Source organism: Calonectris borealis, chromosome 1 (assembly GCF_964195595.1).
Source record: "Calonectris borealis chromosome 1, bCalBor7.hap1.2, whole genome shotgun sequence".
Classification (NCBI taxonomy): Eukaryota; Metazoa; Chordata; class Aves; order Procellariiformes; family Procellariidae; genus Calonectris; species Calonectris borealis.
In genome coordinates, this window is record NC_134312.1 from 122,740,464 (window position 1) to 122,761,913 (window position 21,450).

The 21,450-nt window shown below is 39.6% G+C and overlaps 1 protein-coding gene across 1 annotated transcript; it reads left to right on the top strand.

Annotated features, from left to right (window-relative positions):
• The first annotated feature begins 551 nt into the window (after positions 1 to 551).
• PWP2 (PWP2 small subunit processome component) lies at positions 552 to 20,090 on the top strand. Its single transcript, XM_075173688.1, has 21 exons — positions 552 to 662; positions 763 to 875; positions 1,685 to 1,779; positions 2,150 to 2,249; positions 4,030 to 4,173; positions 4,630 to 4,765; positions 5,295 to 5,515; positions 6,746 to 6,889; positions 7,642 to 7,712; positions 7,815 to 7,951; positions 9,183 to 9,331; positions 9,973 to 10,120; positions 11,324 to 11,474; positions 11,821 to 12,001; positions 12,968 to 13,115; positions 14,267 to 14,375; positions 14,840 to 14,905; positions 15,252 to 15,470; positions 17,800 to 17,950; positions 19,039 to 19,113; positions 19,288 to 20,090. The coding sequence occupies exons 1-21, from the start codon at positions 645 to 647 to the stop codon at positions 19,445 to 19,447; spliced, it is 2,736 nt and encodes a 911-aa protein (XP_075029789.1). The 5' UTR covers positions 552 to 644; the 3' UTR covers positions 19,448 to 20,090.
• Positions 20,091 to 21,450: the final 1,360 nt, after the last annotated feature.

A 21,450-nucleotide genomic window follows, 5' to 3' on the forward strand; every position in this document is an offset into this window, starting at 1 on the left:
GAAAAATATTTTCTAAACTTAAATAGGGGGACGTATTTAGAATAGCGGTCTGAAGGGTGCTCTTCGGCTACCTGACTGGGGTTGCCGCTTTCTGGAAAAGAGCCGCCCAGCACCCGCGGGGCAGCCGCGGCAGGGCTGCTGCTTTTCAGCTTCCGAGTAGCCCCCCGGCCACCGCCGCACGTCCCGCCGCCTGGGCCGCGGTGGTTGTTCGTACTCCCGTTTTGGCTCCCCTGGATGCTACCGCGGCGCTGGCCTGAGGAGAGGCGGGAACGGCTGAAGAAATGAACTCGGCCCCGGCTGCAGAGGCCGGCTGACGGCGCGATCTGTGCCAAGAAGTGCAAGCAGAGAAGGGGAGACCGGTAACACCGAACGCCCTTAACGCCGGCGCCCCTCCTTCTGGCGGCGAGTCCCCCCCTCTACCCAGTGAGGCCGGAGGGGAGGGCCGGCCGCTGGAGCGCGGCTCCGGCACCACCAACGGCCTTGCCCTGGCTCCGGCCCCGCCCGCGGCGGGAAGCCGCCGCCACCGCCTCCTCTACGGGCGCATGCGCGGGATCGCCGCGCGTCCGCCCCTGCGCTGCCGTTGTTCCGTGGCTACGAGTGCCGGCATCGGCTCCACGCGCTCCTCACGTGGGGCCGCCGCCGCCATGAAGTTCGCGTACCGGGTGAGTGCCCGGCGGCAGCCGCCGGTGGCCCCTGCCTGCCTCTCCCGGCTCCCTTAACCGCCCTCTCTTTCTGTTTTCCTTCCTCCTCCTCCCCTCGCAGTTCTCCGGCCTGCTGGGCACCGTGTACCGCCGCGGGAACCTCAACTTCACCCGCGATGGCAGCGCCCTCATCAGCCCTGTCGGGAACAGAATCTCCGTCTTCGACCTAAAGAAGTAAGCGAGCCCCGGCGTCTGCGTCCTCCCTCCCCTCTCAGGCCCAGCCTGCCGGCGGGGGGGAGGGGGAAGGGCCTGGTACTGCCAGCACGGTTTTTTTGGGGGGTGTAAAGCTGAGAGGAGGTTGTGGAGGCCGACCCGAGGGCGGCACGGCGGCAGCCAAGTCCGCGTTCTCCGTAGCGGGTGGGTGGGGGGAAGGACGGTGCTCTCGCAGTCCTACCGCCGGCTCTCGCAGTCCTGCATGAGAGGACGGGCGGAGTGTGGGGGTGCTGCTGGCATGGGCTGGGGTTCTCAGGAATGGTTTGCCTTCCCAGAATGTCCTGAAAAGTTTCTGGCTTAGCGTTAAAAGGTAGAAGCCTGCCTAGTAGAATAATTCTCGAGGTGCTGCACGGTGCAGATTTTCTGTACATAGGTCTATAGGGAGAATAACATAAGTAGTATGTAAAGATGTGTTTTAGAAACAAAGAGGGGGAAAATATGGTTTGCATTTCATTTAGTCATGTGGTTTCTTTGTGTGCTTCTGTCTTGTCTTGTCTCTCATATATGCAAAGCCTAGACTGTCATCTGCCTTTTCCTATAGGCCAGAGTTGTGATTGATGCTCGTTATACCGGGATCCTTGTCAGGAGCCCATCTCTTAGAGAGCTGGTGTTTGTGGGATTGTGGCAGCTAAAGAAAGTCGTGGGGGTTTTACATCTAAGTTGATTCAGTGGCTTTAACGTAGGTCTCTAACCATATTTTATTGATACTGAAGATGACTGTGATTTCTACATCCTTGTACCCAATTTACTGTTTTATCTTTTTCTTGCAGTAATAAGTGCGAGACATTCCCATTGGCTACACGGCTTAATATTGTGTGCGTGGGGCTCTCTCCAGATGGAAGTCTTGCCATACTAATTGATGAAGGTACTTTCATAAAGGAGACATTTGTTTTATAAAAGAATGAAATAAAAATACAGCCTGAAGAGGAAAGTCTGTATTGCTAGGTATTCAACCTTAACACAAATTAGAAGTCCTCTGCTTTGAAAATTGTGTGAGAATTTCAGGGGAAGGTGTCTTTATTTACAGAACTTAAAAAGAACTTATGTACAGAATTTAGACAGTGACTTGTAATTTTGATTGTTTTTTTCTTCTTAATAATATTAAGTACGCTGTCTTGAAAAGTTTCTGAGGAAGTACAGTACCCCTCTGTAAGCAAAGAAACTAAGCTTGCTAGGGTTATGGTTTCTTTGGGAACTGGGTTATTTCCATGATCCTTCTTTTTCTGCCCTTACAGAGGGAGCTGCCTTGCTTGTCAGTTTGATCGGTAAATGTGTGATACATCACTTTTATTTTCACAAGCCAGTTCACAGTGTCAGCTTTTCCCCTGATGGCAAGTAAGTAAAATGTGCATGCTGTAGAACAAAACAACAGAAATTACCCCATAAACTAGTTGTAATTATTAAGACATTCTGACCCATCTGGGGATGATACCTATTGATTAACGTAGGGGAGATTTTGAGCTGATCAGAGTCACTTTATCCGTAAGGTTGAGAGGGGAAGAAAAGAGGAAAAGCAAGGCCTTGGAAACAGATACTAGCTGGAAAGTTGCCTGTCACAGATATTGTCTCTCTATGGTGGAACTCTCAGGAACATAGAAGATTTGCTGTGAGTCTTAACTGTTCTTATGTGTCATAGGTAAGGTGAAAGAGCCCACGGGGGGGAAAATCAGTGCTGCAGGGTCGCATGGTGGCACTCGTGGCGGTGCAGTTTCACTGCTGACTTGCGTTAGTCTAAGACAGCTGTGCTACTGAAAGAGGCAGTTCTCTGAATCGGGTGAATCCAGGTCCTGCACTTGGGTCACAACAACCCCATGCAACACCACAGGACTGGGGAAGAGTGGCTGGAAAGTTGCCAGGTAGAAAAGGATCTGGGGGTGCTGGTTGACAGCCAGCTGAACATGAAGACCGACGGCGTCCTGGCCTGTATCAGAAATAGTGTGGCCAGCAGGAGTAGGGAGGTGATCGTGCCCCTGTATTTGGCACTGGGGAGGCCGCACCTCGAATACTGTGTTCAGTTTTGGGCCCCTCACTACAAGAAGGACATTGAGGTGCTGGAGCGTGTCCAGAGAAGGGCAACGAAGCTGGTGAAGGGCCTGGAGCACAAGTCTTATGAGGAGCGGCTGAGGGAACAGGGGTTGTTTAGTCTGGAGAAGAGGAGGCTGAGGGGAGACCTCATCGCGCTCTACAACTACCTGGAAGGAGGTTGTAGCGAGGTGGGTGTTGGTCTCTTCTCCCAAGCAACTAGCAATAGGACGAGAGGAAATGGTCTCAATTTGCGCCAAGGGAGGTTTAGACTGGACATTAGGAGAAATTTCTTTAGTGAAAGAGTGGTCAAATATTGGAACAGTGGTTGACTCACCATCCCTGGAAGTATTTAAAAGACATGTAGATGAGGCGCTTAGGGACATGGTTTAGTGGGCATGGTGGTGTTGGATTGACGGTTGGACTCGATGATCTTAGAGGTCTTTTCCCACCTTTATGATTCTATGAGTGCCTCTCTTCATATCCCTTGGCTGCATGGTCATGGAGCCAAAGTGTGGTGACCTAAATGTTAGAGGTATCAGAAGGGTGAGAGGAAAAAGTGCGGAGTTCCCCTTTTGGTGCATTCCTCAGTTGGATTGACTTCAAGTCATCATGAATGAGTTTTGGCTTGAAAGTTGCAGTCACAGTTCTGTGTTAGGGAATTATACTGGCAACGACCAGATTAGAGGATATGTTTAACAGGGATGCAGACGCTTTGTGTTTGTGAAAGTGGCCAATATATGGAGGTGAAGAGAGGTTGAAATAGAATATCTTGTTTTGAATGTTTGAACTTTTCCTTCCTTTGTGAGAATGAGAGAATAAATATTTCATTATTCAACTTAGGTGATTTTTACTGAAGGTTTTCTGCCTTATAATGCATAAGGTATACCTGCGTTCATGAAGTTGGGGGGATAGTATCAATCTGCAAATAATTTTCTGTTTTTAATTCGAAAGCAATCCATATTTATCATTTCAGTAACGCAGAAACCTTTTTAACATTGTTTTGTTGTATTGCATTGCTGTCTGTACTGAACAATTGTTTGCTTTAACAGCTTTGTGTGCAATTATACTTTCCCCCCCCCCCCCGTGACAGGAAGTTTGTGATTACAAAAGACAATGTTGCTCTTATGTACCATGCTCCTGGGAGGAAACGAGAGTTTAATGCATTTGTTCTGGACAAAACTTATTACGGTCCATATGATGAAACAACTTGTATCGACTGGACTGATGATTCCAAGTGAGTTGTTAAACTAAAGTACTGTCTACCCGCTCACATTGTTAATATTTGTATGCATGTTACAGTCCATTTGCTTTGCTATAAAGTATTGTACTAGCTTTAAAAATTCTTTTTGGCTCTTCTGTTTCTAATTCTACCTTGAATTAAAAAAAAATTATAATTAGGCAGAATATAAAGTATAAAATATGCATGTATTGGGGATCAACAATGCATTCTTGCTTGAAAATGCCTAGTTATCGATAAAAGGAACATATTTCAGTAATGTGAGCATGGTTGACCTTTTGAGTGTATTTAATCCCATCTACCTCTGCTAGAGTTGGCAATCTCAGTTTACAACTCTTGTGTGTAAAATTACTTTTAAAGTGGTGACTGGTGTCTTCCCATTCAGAATGTTCTCCACCCAGTGAAGAGTTTTGCAAACCAGCGTTCTAATTCAAATTGCCTTTTCTTTTGTAGGTGTTTTGCAGTAGGGAGCAAGGACATGTCTACATGGGTGTTTGGAGCAGAACGATGGGCAAACTTGATTTACTACTCACTTGGAGGGCATAAAGATATAATAGTAGCCTGCTTTTTTGAAGAGAACAGTCTAGATGTATGTATAATCACACAACATTCTTGAATTTTAATATTAAAATAGTTGAAGCAGAATCTTACCTGTAGGTAAGGATGCTGACTATTTTGATAATATCTCAGAATTTAGAAAACGCGTAAGCAATATGTCTCTTGACTCCTCTGCTGTGATCAGGAGTTTAAATTCCGTGAACATTTGAAGAAGTAAATTTTAGAACGAGAGTAAGTTATTTAAAATTGCTCCCCCTCAAAAGTTATAGTTGTAAATATGAAAAAAAAAAAAATCAGCTGTAATGCCAACTGGTAATCAAATTGCCTTCGGTCTTTTCAAAATTTCTCTGAGGGCAGGTAAAGTAAATCACCAGTTTCTCAGGACAAGTGAGTTTTCCAGATCAAAGCACCTCAAATTCTAGAGGCCTAAGTAATATATTGTCCTAATGATAAAGTGCAGACTTGCTAACCCTTCTGCAATTCTATATTCATAACAAGACAGCAGAGTACAAAGCATAGGTATTGCACGATAATTGTACGTCTGTGTGTTTGTATTCTAGCTGTACACAATAAGCCAGGATGCAGCTCTCTGTGTGTGGCAGTGCGATACAGAGCTCGATGGTTTGAAGCCTATGCCCCCTAAAGATGCAGCTGGGGAAGAGAATGCAGCAGAAAATGATGAAGAGTTTCCTGAAGAGCCGAAGGGTGAAGAAATTCATGGAAAAGTCAATCCAAATGAACAAGAGACTAGAAATAAGGTTAAATATTCACGTGTTGCAAAGTAAGTGATTTTCAGTTTTCCAAAGACAGAGTTGTTATGGGGATTTACTATATTGGGCTTTTTTCACCCTTTATCACTCATTCAAAGCAGTATAAATCTCTGCCCAGGATTTAGTAATTTACTATAGATGTCATTTTAAATAGTTTCAGTAGAACACCTGTTTGTCATAACTTGGCTACATGAAGGGCGATATCCTTCACCTTCAGAACAAGTCAGTGTAATTTTAATAATACAAGAAATATTGACTTATGGCGTATGTTTTAGTGTTTGAAAGTCAGAAAGTGTGAGGAGATCTTTGGTACAATATCCTCTAACTAAGTATGGAGAAGAAGATATTGGTTGACTTCAAGAGGTGACGGCAACAGTTTGATAAAGATAGCTCATCAGCCTTTTTGGTGAACTACTTGGAGATGCCTTCCTGAAGGATCTCCCTATCTGTCCACATCAAAGGAGACATGGCTTACAAAGAATAATCCAGTTTTAAGATAGTCACAGCAATTAGCTTTGCTTGAAGGAGGATAATGTTCATGGGCAGCGGAGTGAGGGAGAGTCGGGATGCATGTTGGGGCCAATTGGGAACACCTGACATCAGGCTTCTGTTCTCGGTCTTTCTGACTGTAAAGGAAGCATAAAGAAAGTACCCTACCCCAATCCAGGTTGGAATTAGCCTCAGGGAACATCACTTCCAGACTGAAGGAATGTGGAGTATACAACTGTTGGATAATGTTCAGATGCTCCATTATGTTATCTGTTTAGTGCTTATCTGTTCAGTTCCAGTAAGAGATACAGCTACAAAGAAACTGCAAAAACCTTCTTCACCAGGGGTATAACATTTATGACTATTGCTTCAACTCCTTCCTCTGTAAGAGGACTCATGTATAGAAGGATAACCAGTAAATTCATGAGTCACCCATACTGGCATTAGATGATCAAAAGGAAATGCACAGTGCAGTTCCTCTGAGGTTAACTTTTAATCCCTTCCATTGCATGTGATCAGGTGTCACTTCTAATAATCAGATTACTGTAGCAGCTGTAAACATTGAGGAAAAGAAGATAATTAACTTTCACTAGCTATGCAAAGTACATATATTTAGCAATTCCTGGAACTACCGCTTTTTAGTTTTATTGTAGGATACCTTGATCAAAACATTTGACCTATATTGAAATGCAACTATAGCTGCCTAATTTTCTTTTGCATTGTTTACTTTTTTCTTATTTCTTTGATGCCAGGTATTTTTTCAATAAAGAGGGAGACTTTAATAACCTGACATCTGCAGCTTATCACAAGAAAACCCACCTTTTAGTCACTGGTTTTGCCTCTGGAATCTTTCACCTCCATGAGCTTCCAGATTTCAATCTGATCCACTCCTTGAGGTGAGGTATGGGGTTATGGTTGTTTTTTGGTTTGGTGTGGGGGGTATGTTTTTGGGGTTTGTTTGTTTGACTGAGAACAAACCATGTTTAGTAGTGAAGGATGAATAATCGGAGCACAAAAATCTTAAACGTAAGTATCTATTTAGTATTGTAATTTCTGGAGGGGCAGAATTATAGTTAGGCTTAAAATACCATCCTATACTCCATTCCATGGCTTATTATGGAAAAGTGAGATCTGAATGAGGAACTCCTGAGTTCCTCATAGTTGTTGGCTATAGATTTCTTCAGTGCTTTGGACTTCACATTGTAGTTTCTTTGTAGAAAATATAGTATCTGAAAAAAAAGTTCTGCATATGTAAAATTGTCTGTAAATTGTCACTAAGCTGAAAAATAAAACCATAATTCTTTTCCATCGCTGTGTGATGCTAGCTAAAGAATGCATAATTTCCCTGTACAAAAAATTGTGGTTTTTTTTCTTGAACGTGGGGAGTTTTACTCTGTGCTGGCAAGTATGTCTTTGGGATGTAGATACTCTCTCTTCATTCCAAATAAGGCGGTACTGCCTGTTTGATGTTTTTGACTATAATAAAGGAAAGAATATACATGCTGCTTTTGATGTTACAGTGATACAGAAATTCAGTAAAGTAAGCAAAAAACTTGCTTGAACAGAGGAAATAAACCCTAGATTTGAAGTTTTATCACAGAAGGCACGAAAACACAAGTTTGTTTATTGGGTAATTCTCTTACTTCAGTATTTCAGACCAAAGGATAGCTTCTATTTCTATCAACTGTACTGGTGACTGGATTGCCTTTGGATGTTCAGGTTTGTAAATTTTTTTTGGTCTGTATGTGTTTTTTGGCTTGCATTTGCAGAGTCTCATCGTTGTATTCATAATTCAGGTTAATTCTTCTCATGTGTTTATAGGTTTGGGTCAGCTCCTGGTGTGGGAATGGCAAAGCGAGTCCTATGTGCTGAAGCAGCAGGGACATTTCAACAGCATGGTTTCGGTAGCATATTCTCCAGATGGACAATACATAGTAACTGGAGGCGAGGATGGGAAAGTAAGTGATGCGAGGATGGGAAAGTAAGTGATGCAGTATCACTGAAATATGAACTTTAGTCTTAATAACATAGTAAGCAGCTTGAATTTCCATTTTATGTAGAAAGCTCTGTTACTGTAACTGATACATGTTTTTCTTAATATAAAGTCATAATTTTTTGTCCTCACTTAAATGTTTTGATTTTTCTCTCTAGAGCATATGTATATGTATATTTTGATTTGCTGTTATTGGTATTCTCTGCAAATTGCATCCCTTATGCTTTTTAGGAGATGATTTTTTTTAATTATTATAGTTGCAGTCACCATAGACACAAAAAGATCTAATTCATCAAATGTTAATTTATGTATGCTTATGGTTCCATGATACTTTGGGATGAATGAATATCAGCAAATTCATGCCCTTTTAATAAGTGGTTTTGATGCTTTGGGATGAATGAATATCAGCAAATTCATGCCCTTTTAATAAGTGGTTTTGATGCAAAATTCATTTCAAATTATTTATAAAAGTGCAATTCTTAAACAGATTTTTCTGAAATGTACCACTGCAGAAGCTTGCTATTTAAAACAAAAATTAGCTTCTCATGGTTGACTTGTATTGAAATGGTAGGCTAGGTGTACATGTACTTTTTTTAAAAAGATGTATTGTGGAGTAATCCCACAATCTCTTGGCACATAAATGGGACAAAGATAGTTTCTTGTTTCCTATCAAAACTTCTGAATATCAGAAAAAAGACCTGCCACTTCGTGATTTCTGCCATTCAGATTTAAAATTGGCCAAACCCCAGAAGTCTCAAACTGCAGATAGCTAAACACGTAACATTTTTGTTTAGGGGGAAAAAAAAGATTGAAATAACATCTCAATTGTAACTTCTGGAATGGCTTCACAGTTGGTTTTGAATTTGACACTTGTCTTATCAGTGGACAGCCCAAAGCTTGGGAGCCTGAGATGCTTACCAGGTGCTGTAGCTTTCCTTGAAAATTAGCTTTGAATTTTTTTTGTCTGTCTCCACTTAGATTTTCATGTTGTATATGTGTCTGTAGGTGTTTAATGGTGAGCTGTGGCCCTGTTTGTCTCACTTGCACAGAATTCGTTACTGATGGTACTGAAAGTCCTTTAGGCTATCGCAGAGTTTTAGGACTAACTTTTCTTCACTCTTCTGTTGCCTTACCCTTACTTTCTCTCTGAACTGATGATGGAAACGCTAAGAAGGCTTTTCTTGTCTCTCTTGCAGGTGAAAGTGTGGAACACTTCAAGCAGCTTTTGTTTTGTCACTTTTACAGAACACAGCAGTGGTGTAACTGCTGTAACTTTTACTTCCAATGGTTATGTCATTTTGAGTGCTTCCCTAGATGGAACAGTGCGTGCCTTTGATCTACACAGGTAACTCTTTATAAAGCTTTTGTGTCTCATTTAGTCTTCAGCTTTCACACCCCAAAATACAGCAAACTGCTGATTGCTTGTTTCAAGTTGAAGTTGCACAAATGTGAGTATTGCTTTATTGATTTTTGGTTCAGCCTTTGATTCAAGTTTAGGTAGTAATTAGGAATCCTGCCACTTCATCCAGTTTCTGTGAAGAAAATTCTGGAAGAACTTTCCTCAAAGAAACTGGAAGTCCAGTAACATCATTGTCTGGCTTTACTACTCAAATAGGGAGAAGGCACCTGTCTAACAGAACGTTTGTCATAGTTCTAGTGGTTGAGCCATTATAACACACCTGTGTACGGAACTGGATGTGTAAACAAGCCCATGCTTTCTAAAGAATGGACATATGCTACATAATGGAAGAAAGCTCTTCTGTTTAAGTATTTTTGGCTGTTATTTCTGCAGAGTTAATAACAGCTTTTTTGAATCTTGGAATCATTCCGAGGCGTTGCATCCAATTTTATACAAAGAATATTTTTTCTGTAGATAGCTTAAAAGACTTTACAAGTAAAATTAAGTCCTTTTTTAAATACATTTGTAAAACACATGTTTAAATCTACCTAAAAAGTTCTCGTAATTTATTTTCACATTTACAACAGATACCGCAATTTCCGAACCTTTACATCCCCACGACCAAGTCAGTTCTCTTGTTTAGCTGTGGACTCCAGTGGCGAGATTGTATCGGCTGGTTCCCAGGATTCCTTTGAAATATTCATCTGGTCAATGCAGAGTGGGAGGCTGCTAGATGTAAGGACCTACAGGGTTGGAGGGCTTGAATCTAACACATAATATAGATCGTGATGATACTAAGTAACTTTGGGATTAGATCATGATGATACTAAGTAACTTTGGGATTAGTCGGAGGGTTTTAATACAACATGAAATGTTTTGTTATATTTGTATTCAAGAACTGGAGCTACGCTATGTTACTCTCAGCAATTTTTAATTTATTGCATGGAGGCTATCCTGGATTTGTGTGAGAAATAGTTTTTAGAATTTTTGAGTATTGAGCTCTTTCTAGCTGATGAAGTAACTGCAGTATTGCTGAGCTAACACATGGGCATGAGTCTCTTTCCTCCAGTAGTTGTTCAGAGATGTTATTTTCTACGTATTTTCTGCAAGTAATGAAGAAATTGTAGGTGCTGTCCTAAGATCGGTACAGATTTCATAGACAGTTTTGCTGCAGCAGAGCAGGGGCACGATTTCTTGTGTAGAAGGTTTTTATTGTGTAGGGCGAGAAGACTATTAAGTTAAATCCCCGCTGTCTTACTGCTAGTTTGAAATGCATTCTCTTGAGAGTGGATGTAATAACACTAACTTCTGAGCAAATCAAGCTCATTTGCTATTTTCAGTTTTTGAGCATTATGTACATCTTGTACAAGTAGATGAACTCAGCGATTCATGTATTTAATCTGGCATAGCTGTTGAATACAGATCATTAATAGTAACTCAGCATATACTTGAGTGGATCTCCAGAGTTTTGAGTTTAGTTTCTTTCCTTGATTTCTTTTGAGAGGAGTAGGAGCTCCATGCCATAAAAATCTGTATTATTCTTATTCACAGTTTTTATTACTGTTTTCTCTTAAATGTTTTCAGCTGCAGGACATACTGAATTCTCAGAGCAATGACTTGCTTTTTCATGGTTGGTCTGATTGTTCTGATAAGGGCGGGGGGGGGAAGTGCACCGTATTCCTAAGTCTTGGTCTCTAAAGAGATTATATGTGTGCGTAAGAGTGGCTCGCACTTCCATGACTATTTTTTTAAAACTTCTGAAAATGAAAAGTTGAGAATCACTGATATGTATCATGCTACATGTCCAAAAGTAACCTCAAGCATGTGTGGACAAGTTAAGCATGGTTTCATTGTTATATTTAGAGCTTGCTGAATGCAGACTACATGTATTTCAGTTTCTTTCACCTAATTCCATTTTATCTTTTCTTCTTTTATTAGGTCTTATCAGGTCATGAGGGTCCCATCAGCAGTTTGTCCTTTAACCCAATGAAGTGTGTTCTAGCTAGTGCCTCTTGGGATAAAACTGTCAAGTTATGGGATATGTTAGACAGCTGGAGAACTAAGGAGACCCTAATATTGAACTCAGATGGTAACCTTTATTTTGTCTTCTATCAAACAGAAAAATATTATCAAAAATATTTCAAGAACTGACAACAGAACATGTCAGATACAGACAGACTCATTCTTGGTAATGAAAACCAAAAGTTGAGATAGTTCTCTATAGTACTTAGTTAACAGTGCAAGAAATCTTTTTTATTTCATACTAGCTCTAGCTTTATAATTAGCTAAACATTTGAATGTTGTCCAGAGAGAAAGTACGGTCATACTTGTTACTCCTAAGCTTTTTCTGGTAGCTAGGATCCTAGAAAAATACAGGATATTTTCTTAGGAAAAGATCTGACTGCATTTTTAACTGTTAATTAAATTCTTTGCAGTTCTTGTTGTTGCTTTCCGTCCTGATGGCAAGGAGCTTGCAGTTGCTGCTTTGAATGGACAGATAACATTTTGGGATCATGAAAATGCAGTGCAAACTGGCTCAATTGAGGGAAGGCATGATCTTCAGATGGGAAGGAAGGAGCTTGATAAAATTACTGCCAAACAAGCAGCCAAGGGAAAGTAAGTAAATGAGGTTGCAGTGAAAAGAGGGTGCAACACTGGCTTTTGCTTTTGAATTGTTTCTTTCCATTTGGTTTTTACGTGAGGATTTCAGAGTGCATCTGCTGTTCAAATATTTTGGTTCTGATGATGGATTTTAAAAGACTGCCCAACTTGACATCTGGATGGATCCTTTTTGTCTTTTGCTGTGTTCACCCACTGATCAGCATGATTTTGAGCATCTTTTTTTTTTCATCAGTTATAAACATGTGTTGCCAGCATAATATTAAGCTTCTCATGACAAGTTGTTCATTGGCCAAAGGTGATAGGTTTTAAGTGGATATCTTGCTATGTAGGTACTAGTATTCTACGCACTACTAGTGTGTAGAAACTGTTAAATTTAAAAAAAAAAAGTAAATATGCTGTGGGTTTTATTACACATTACTATGCATGTGAAGTAATGTTTAAAGGAAAATTGAATTTGTGTGCTGTCAAAAAGCATAATGTAGAATTCATGTGTTTCATTCTTTTCTTTTTCCCTTGAGTCCCTCTTTTTTTTCCCCATATTGCTCCCCCTCAAAACAAAATGAAAAAAGGAAACAATGACATTTTGAAAAAAAATGTATTTTTTGGTGATGAGCTCTCCACCATCTCTTTAAAACATGTCATGACATTGGTTTTTTTCTAACTCTTCTGATCATCCTTAATGTTGTGTGTGGTGTAGCTGAGAGCTTATTCATTGAGCTGCGACTCAGAATCAAAAGTATGGAAGTACTTCAAAAAGCTGTTGAAGTTTTAAATTGTTTGTGATTCATAGCAAAGCACCAAGTACTTGTTCGTGGTAAACGGTTTTGTGTGTTAAGTACATATTGTGTGAATGAAGATCTCCACTTTTTCCATGGAATGGTCTGTGTCTTCACATTGTACTCATGTCTTTTAGCTCAGATGTGGCAGTGAAATTAACTACTTTCTCTTTTTCTTCACTAGATCTTTTACTACTCTGTGTTACTCAGCAGATGGTCAATCTATTTTGGCAGGTGGATTGTCAAAATTTGTCTGTATATATAATGTCAAGGAACAGATTCTTATGAAAAAATTTGAAATCTCATGCAACTTTTCTTTAGATGCAATGGAGGTATGTGACCACAGGAGTCAGGTTTTTTCATTTCCCCTCCTCGCCCCCAAGGCTTCGGTTTTGGTGTAACATCTCATTTAAGAGGGATTTCTGAATGTTTTGTTAAGCATAGGTTCATTTTCTTGGTTTTGTGCAGGAGAGTGGTACGGAAATATTTCTCAGAAAACAAAATTAATTCCTAACATTCAGCTAACTAAAGTCTTGCCAGATTGCAATATGTTTGTATTGAATGAGCAGAACTCTTAAGCATAGTTAAGTCAGTTGGCACTTACAATTGACGAGGAAATATGAAAATTTAAATGATCAGTATTTTGTACTAAGCTAACTTTCCCTGGGTGTCAGTTGCTTGTGTTAGCAAAGAAATGAAGGATTTTGCTATGGACACAGAAAACATCACTGACCTTTACAAACTCGGTTTCTGAATATTGCCAAATGCAAAATTAAATTCCTTTAAAAGTGAAGTGAACGATGAAAAGCATCAGAAGGAAAAAATTCCAGTAACCCTTCTTAACATCCCCTTACCTGGAAGAACGATGATTGTTCCAGTGTTCATGGCTGTATTTGACTGTGGTTCCAAATATATTTCTTTGACAACAGTGGTTTGTGAAGCACCCTTCGTTTCTCTGCTGTCCTCTATTGTGCTAGTGTAGCTCAATATGTGGCTTAAAAAGGATACCAGAAGTGAGCCAGCTGGAAGAGAATCCTGGAGGGGATGGGTGTTTGAAAATGGGGGGTGGGGAGGTCCCTAAAACATCATTTGCATAGCTGTCTGGCTACACAGCCCTTACATTAGCAGAGTACAGTTATGGAACCTGAAGGGGAGGAAAAGTAGGGCTGCATCTGAGGAAATAATGCATCTCTTAAGTAGAACAACAATACAATAATGTGAAACTGCAGTCTAAACTGAGTTGTGCTGTTCTGAGGCCTTAAGACTGACGCAGCCTGATTCTCGTCTGCGGTCGGACACTGTTGCCCGCTGTTGTGAAATTGTCCGTTTTCTCCATGATTTTGGAGAAACTTTTGGAAGAAAGTGCAAAGAAATAATCCTAGATAAACTAGATAACTCCTGAATGTTATGGAGAATTTTCAATTAATACAGATGTTTGAGAGGAGATTCAGCAGAATGAATGGAACTTTCATTTTTTTTGTAGGAGTACTTAGATCGGAGAAAAATGACGGAATTTGGCAGCATGGCTCTGATTGATGAAGGGGCTGGAGGTGAAGATGGTGTTGCCATTCCTCTTCCTGGAGTAAAAAGAGGTACGGCTTTTGGCTTTGCTGTCTTGTTACTAGTTTTATGTGGATCAAAACCTTTGACGTAGAGTCGATACAAGATAAGAAGGGTTTGAATTGTTCAGCTGAGTTTTAAAGTTAGGATTACCTGAATGTTCTGTAGCCACAGGGATCTGTTGCACAAGTGTTCAGCTGTTGTATGGGTGGGTCCTTCTGCATAGTAGAAGCAACAGGAACCAGGAGGTACTGTGGTCTCCTGGGTATGGAACCCAGCAGTCACGATTTTGTTTTCAAAGAGCAAAATTCAGTCCCACCACTTATTTTAGCTGTAAGATCTCTTGGACGTGGACTATCCCTTACTTACCCTGTCTTTAACTCTGCCAGAATTTGGCATGTTCCACATTATTTTTCAGCATAATGATAACAGCATAGTTAGAGTTGATAGCTAGACCATCAACTTTTGGTAAATCACTTCTAAACTTCTCTTTTAGGTGACATGAGTTACCGACACTTTAAACCAGAAATAAGAGTGACTTGCCTGCGATTCTCTCCTACAGGTGAGTATTGACAATTAATGTAAGATTTTTTTATTCCATATAAAACAAGCAAAAGAGTAGAACATTGGAGGAGTAATAATGAAGTACAAATGCGTTGGAGATGGTCTCTCCAGATGTGATACAATGCTGCTGGGTTTGTCGTCTAGTTTCCTGTGCAGTGGATAATTGGGAAACTTAAGTATACATCACTGTCAGCTGGTATTGCTGACAGGTCCATGAATGATGCATGGTTTTCAGTCTTACCCACTTCTTGTAAGCAATGAAGAGTCATCTGTTAATCATTACTCTTCTGTTTCTGTCCTAGAAAACCCAGCTTTGTTTTTAAATATTGTTACTTCTCTTCTAGGAAGAAGCTGGGCAGCCACTACCACAGAGGGTCTTCTTATCTATTCACTGGACTCTGGACTAATTTTTGATCCTTTTGAGCTGGATATTGATGTCACACCCAGTAATATACACAAAACACTGCATCAGAAGGAATATACTATGGCTATCATCATGGCCTTCAAGCTGAATGAAAAGAAATTAATTCAGGAGGTCATAGAGGCTGTACCTAGCAATGAAGGTAAGTGGATCTTCCATGAAATTTGACTGAACTAGGGGTTAGTAGAGATGTGTTAGCCAAATAAGTTGAAGTGTAAAGGGCAGAGTTAAGCTCGGGGGGGGGGGGGAGTTATAACATTGGTATTTAAGGACTTTCTACTGTAGCTGAAGACTAAAGAGGAAGGCATGGTCTTTTGTTAAAAAAAAAAAAAGTAGACTCTTTGGTGTTAACTTATGTTTTAATTTTACTGCATGCTCATCTAGTGACTTTTGAACATGGAATTTGATCAGGTCTGGATATGCAGGTAAAGTTTTTGGATGTCAGTTCTCAGAAGCAGCTGATGTTAGAGGGGCACAGCAAGTTTAACATGAGTTAGCAGTGTGGCTTTGTGATGAAGGCAGTCAACCAGGTACTGGGCTGTACTATCAAGGATGTAGTCAGCAGTTGGAGGAAAGTGATTAGTCTTCTTTATCAAGCACTTGTGAGATCACATCAGGAGTCCTGTGCCCGAGTTTTGGGCTCGCCAGTATGAGAAAGACATTGATACTCTGGAGCATCTGGTGGAGGCCTTGGAAAATGGAGGGCCAGAGTGCGTGACAGCTGAGGAGAGGCCTAAGAAAGCTGGGTTTGTTCAGCCTTTAGAAGAGAAGGGGAATATTTTTACTGTCTTCAAGTGCCTAACGGGATGTTAGAAAAAAGGCAGAACCAGACTTGGAGTTGCACAATGATATGACAAGAGGCAACAGACCTCTTGCAGCACAGGAAATTCCAACTAGGTATTAAAAACAATAATATGTTGGAGGTAGTCAAATACTGCAGAAGGTTGCCAAGGGAGGTAGTGGAGTCTCCATCCTTGGAAGTGTTCAGCACTCAACTAGATAAAGCTCTGTGCAGCTGCTCAAAATTAGTCTTGCTTTGGACTGCCAAAATTTGGAGCAACTCTGCAACTGTCAGCCTTTGAAGTTCTGATGATTTTTGTTCCTTCAGTTATAGTGATATTCGTGCCTCTAAACAAATGTAAATATGGTCCTTATAGAGGGTTGTGTTCACACAAACCAAACAGATTACTAGTTAAGTGCCAAGCTCTTTCTAACAAGAGACAGATGCTTTCACAATTGTGACATGTCGGAAACGAAAGAAACAGGTAAGATGTCACTCCGCTTTGGAGGATATTTACTGAAGTCATTATTTAGCGCCCATTTCATCATTTTGATAACTAATATGCATATTCATTAGCTGTATATCACAGGCATGACCTTAAAAATAAACTTTCAGTAGTCTATTCTACTTAACTTCATAACTTCATTAACAGTTCCGTCATAGTAACTCTGAAGTATATTTTCTTACCTTTACCTCAGTGTTGTCGCCCCAGAAATAAAAATTCCTTTTATCTAGTCAAAACATGCTTGAGTCTGAAATCAGGTATGTTGCCAGCCAACCGCTTTGTAGGATTTTCTTACCTTATTCCCTAGGTAGCAAGCCTGATAAATATGCATATCAGGGTAAACCACCTTTTGCATACCTGTTGGCATAATGGTGTTTGCCTCTGTCTGGCAAAACTTAGTTCTCTTTTACCAAAGTTAACCAAAACTCCATGTACACAGGCAACTCTGGGTAAGTAGGCAGGCGCCAAAACCTCAGAAGCAGAGGATGAGGCATGGAAATTTCAGGCGTTGTAATCCACTGATAACAGAATGAACGTGTGCCTGTTTCTTTAAAAGTGGATAACTTTTTCGCTGTTGAATGTGACATAGGCCAATTGGGGTGGCTACAGAGAATAGGAGTTGGTTATTTTTAAGAGAAGTTTATATATAATGAGGTCATCATAGTTACCTGTGAGATTACTTTGAATGCTTATAAATCATGCTGCTTTATGCTGCACAATTGCTAACAGCATTCAAACACTTCCTCTGTGAGCAGGCAGCTTTTCTATCTTTCAAGTATCCTTTATTGCCTCTGATTATTATGCCTAACTAGTTCCACTGAATACAGAAATTCATATGAAGTCAGAAGCAACAAGGCTTCAAAAAAGTCTAGTTACGCTGAAAAAGGAGGAAAGAGTGGAAGTAAAAGTTCTGAAGGAGTGATGGTGGGGAGAGTATTCTGGTAGGAGGAAGAACTTGGGTAGGTGGAGATTAAGTTCTTGCTTTTAAATACAGTAGTGATGGAAAGGCTTGCCTCCTGAGAGACTATGGTACTGTACCTTGAAATACAATATGAAATGCCAAATAGTTGCCAAGATGGTGCTTTCTTCTACTTCCCTATATGCTTTCCTATGGTCTCTTTCATGTTATTCCAAACAGTAATTCAACTCTAATGTCTAAGGGCTTTTTTTTTTCTTTTTGCACAGTTGATGTTGTCTGCTCATCACTCCCAGACCTGTACGTGGAGAAAGTATTGGAGTTCCTGGCCTCTGCATTTGAGATATCTTGTCATTTAGAGTTCTACCTTATTTGGGCTCATAAGTTGCTCATGCTGCATGGACAGAAACTGAAAACAAGGTGAGAACTTGTAAAAGTCAAAAAGCTGACAAGCATTTTAAAAAACCTGTCAGTTTGAGGTTTTTAATTAACAGTTACTGACATTCTGGATAGATGCATATACAACAGTTAAAACCACCTAATTTACATTTATTACATGTACATTTAATAAATATTATTTAAATATTTACATTTATTTATAAAAATTACATTTTAATTTAATACAACTTCTTTACTAACAAGGGTATATGATAGAATTGGAGTGCATAATAGCATTTCTGAGGATAAATTACAAAAACATTTTCCAAGTATTACAGGTAAAACTGCATAGCTTGCTTACCCTATAAATGCATCAAGATTTCAAGAGAGAGAGGATTTTGGCAATTGTGTTTTTAAACAACTATGCATATTAAATATAACTGAAAGATAATGTGCAGGTACTGACTGCATTTTGTAGACTTATCTTGTGATTACAGCATGCACTTTTAGCTTGTTAATATTCTGCTTTCCTACCTAGTTTTCTGTAACTACATGTGCCTGCCATATGAATTATATTCAGCCCACCCATAGTGTTGAGTTTATAGACTTTTGGGAATAAAAATGGGCAAATTTACAAATTTAAAATAGGCTAAGTGAGAGGTACTCTGAGAGGGAGTCCTGCGGGTTAAAGAAACAATGCATTGTGTAACTCTTTCCTTGCTTCAACATGGTATTAATGTTTTAGTTACTGAAATGACTGGAACACATTTTCTCCTTTTCTTGCTGATAAAGTAGAAGAGGACGATTTAAAACAAACTCTTCCTTGTTCAGAAAGTATTGTAGTAACTGGAAGGAACTGTCATCATTACAGCAAGCAGAATTAGTTCTTCAAGCTGCAGTGTGATATTAGAAAAAAAAATTATTTCTGGCAATATTATTACTTGTATTGAGTATAATCACTGAGGGCAAAGTCAAAAGCAAAAAGTTTTTGTTTATTTAGTATTATCTTAAAATGTTCATGTTTAAAAGTTAACATGTATGCTTGTTAAAATTTTGAGAATATAGAAAAGTTCTAATTTCCATATGTAAAAATAAATCGCACTGCAAGTTGCATGTTTTCCTCGTTCAAGGTCAGTGAAGCTGCTCCCTGTGATTCAGTTCCTTCAGAAAAGCATCCAACGTCATTTTGAAGATGTTTCCAAACTGTATGTATTGTTACATTTAAAAATTTAAATCAAAACCCTGCACAAAAGTGTGGAGTAATTTCGGGGATGATAGCGTAGTATTAGAACTTTTGAGACAGTCTTCTTTTAGAGATGTTTTTATTTTGGGAGAAAAATGGAATCTTGTTTCTAACATGTTGCTATTTATTTTTACAGCTGTGAATGGAATATCTACAATATTAAATATGCATTGGCCATCTCACAACAGCGGGGCATGAAACGTCTGGCAGAAGAAACATCAGTAGATGAAGACAACTTGGATTCTGACAGTGATTATCTTATGCAAGAAGTTCATAAAGACAATCTTAGTTCCTAGTTACTCTTCGTACTCTCCTCTCCCTAGGGAGGGAGAAAACCTAAGACAAAGTAATTTTATGCAGTGGTATTCACTGAGAATGAGTGGCCCTTATAGTGGCAGATTTTAACTCTTTATAACAGTGTGGATGGAGTTACATGTGAGTTATAGAAGTGGGTGAAATGTAGGATAGACAAAGTGCCATCCATGGTGTATTTGGTGTACCCCTTGGCCATAACAGCTTGTTGACAGCATTGATTTCTTGATTCATTGGTTTCTTTTTTTATTGTTCCTGATTTCAAGTAAGACAAAAATGTATTCTTATATCAGTGAAATACAACTGGAAGAAGTGCATTCTTTATTAAAAATGCATTGTACAGAGACTAGTTATTTGTAATGCAGTCTTGTCAGACTTTGTGATGGACTCTTTTTTTTTTTAATCGTTTTTTAAGTCATTCTTAATTGGAGGTCTACATATTGCTCTCAACTTGTTTTAAATGTTCTTTAATTGATTTTAATACATACATATTACTGGAACACTGTTAGGAATAAGCGGACCCATCCATAACAATGAATATGGGGGAAAAAGTTTACTGTGCTATATAACTTCTGCAGAGGTTTAATTAATTAATCTGAGATACTGCAATAAAAATTTGTTTGGAAATTGCCGACTCAATAATCTAACTTAAACTGTAAGAGAACGTGTTACAATTGTTCGTTTTTCTCATGAAGGCCCTTTCCTGTCTTGTTTTTTAAAATGTTTTTATTAACACGTGAAAATCTGAAACTTTTGGTGTCCTTGCTTTTGTGAATTGGCATGAGAATTGGCTAATAGCAACAGTGAGGTACCGAACACAAAGAACTATATCCATGCTTGTGATGCTTTCAAGCCGCATGTTGAAAGGGCTTTCTTAGTGAAGATACTGCAAATATTAATAACGAGCCAGAATTGATTTTTTTCAGTGTATTTTGTTCTTTTTGGATTTATTTTCTGGTCTCTTACCTCTCCTCTCTTCCAAGAGTGGAATGAGTATTAAAAACTGCTGAAGAAAAAACAAAGTCCAAAATACACAGCAGACATAAAGTCAGTTTGTAGAATTTCAGTATACAAAATAAAGATAGACTTGCTACTTAAATAAAACATAGCAAAGTGATTTGTTTTGTTTTTCTTATGGTAAAATATTTTAAAAAATCTTCAGTTGCTGGTGCCCCCTTCCCTCCTAACATTTTCACGGTCGGGCCAATGTTTCAAATGGATGAAGGAGTAGCTGGGCGGGCTGGAGTGATGCTTGCGGAAGATGCTCTGTGGTACTGTGTTGGGATTTGGAATTGCTTGTCATTCTCCACCCCTCTGTCACCTCCTCCTACCATGGTAGAAAGTAGGCTTTCTACCCTAGGTAGAAAGGAGGCATGGGTGGGTAGGGAAGAAGTAGGGCTGGAAAAAGAAAAATCCATCTTGGGATCCTTGTAAAACTGAAGTGCTTAAGCTAACGTGAAAAACATGATCGTGTTACCTGACACATAACATAGTTGTTACTTCTTAATCCATTTTACTGTTTTTCATATACGTGTTGTCTTTGCACGCTTTCTTAAAAACCATATTCTTTTCCCAAACTATATGACCTGTAGCAGACAGGCTGTAATCGTTCCGGGACTGTCATGGCAATAGCTTTGTGCTATGTAGAATAGGAGTTGTGCTGTTCTATGAAGTCGGCTAACTTGATCCCTAAATTTGTATTTGTCTCTTGGGTTTGCAGTATTACAAAACACAGAATATGGGGAAAATGTGGCCTTTCAGAACAACCTCTTTGAAACGTGCTTGTAGGTACTCTTCACATTCAAAACATTTCTGAAGATGGAAACTTGACAAAAAGTACGTTTTACAAAGCGCAAGAGGCTTGAGGGAAGGCGAGAGGGTTAGTGTTGCACCAGCTCCTGTATGTGAGATAAGGACGTGTTCTACTCTCATTAGTCATTTTGCTTGAGCTATAATAAGCTTTTAGGTAATCAAGACAAATTTTACG

Excerpts from the sequence above, each read along its gene's own strand:
- PWP2 (XM_075173688.1), top strand. Across the intron at positions 12,002-12,967 it reads AAACAAGCAGCCAAGGGAAA|ATCTTTTACTACTCTGTGTT; the intron begins GTAAGTAAATGA and ends TTTCTTCACTAG. Across the intron at positions 17,951-19,038 it reads GGACAGAAACTGAAAACAAG|GTCAGTGAAGCTGCTCCCTG; the intron begins GTGAGAACTTGT and ends TCCTCGTTCAAG.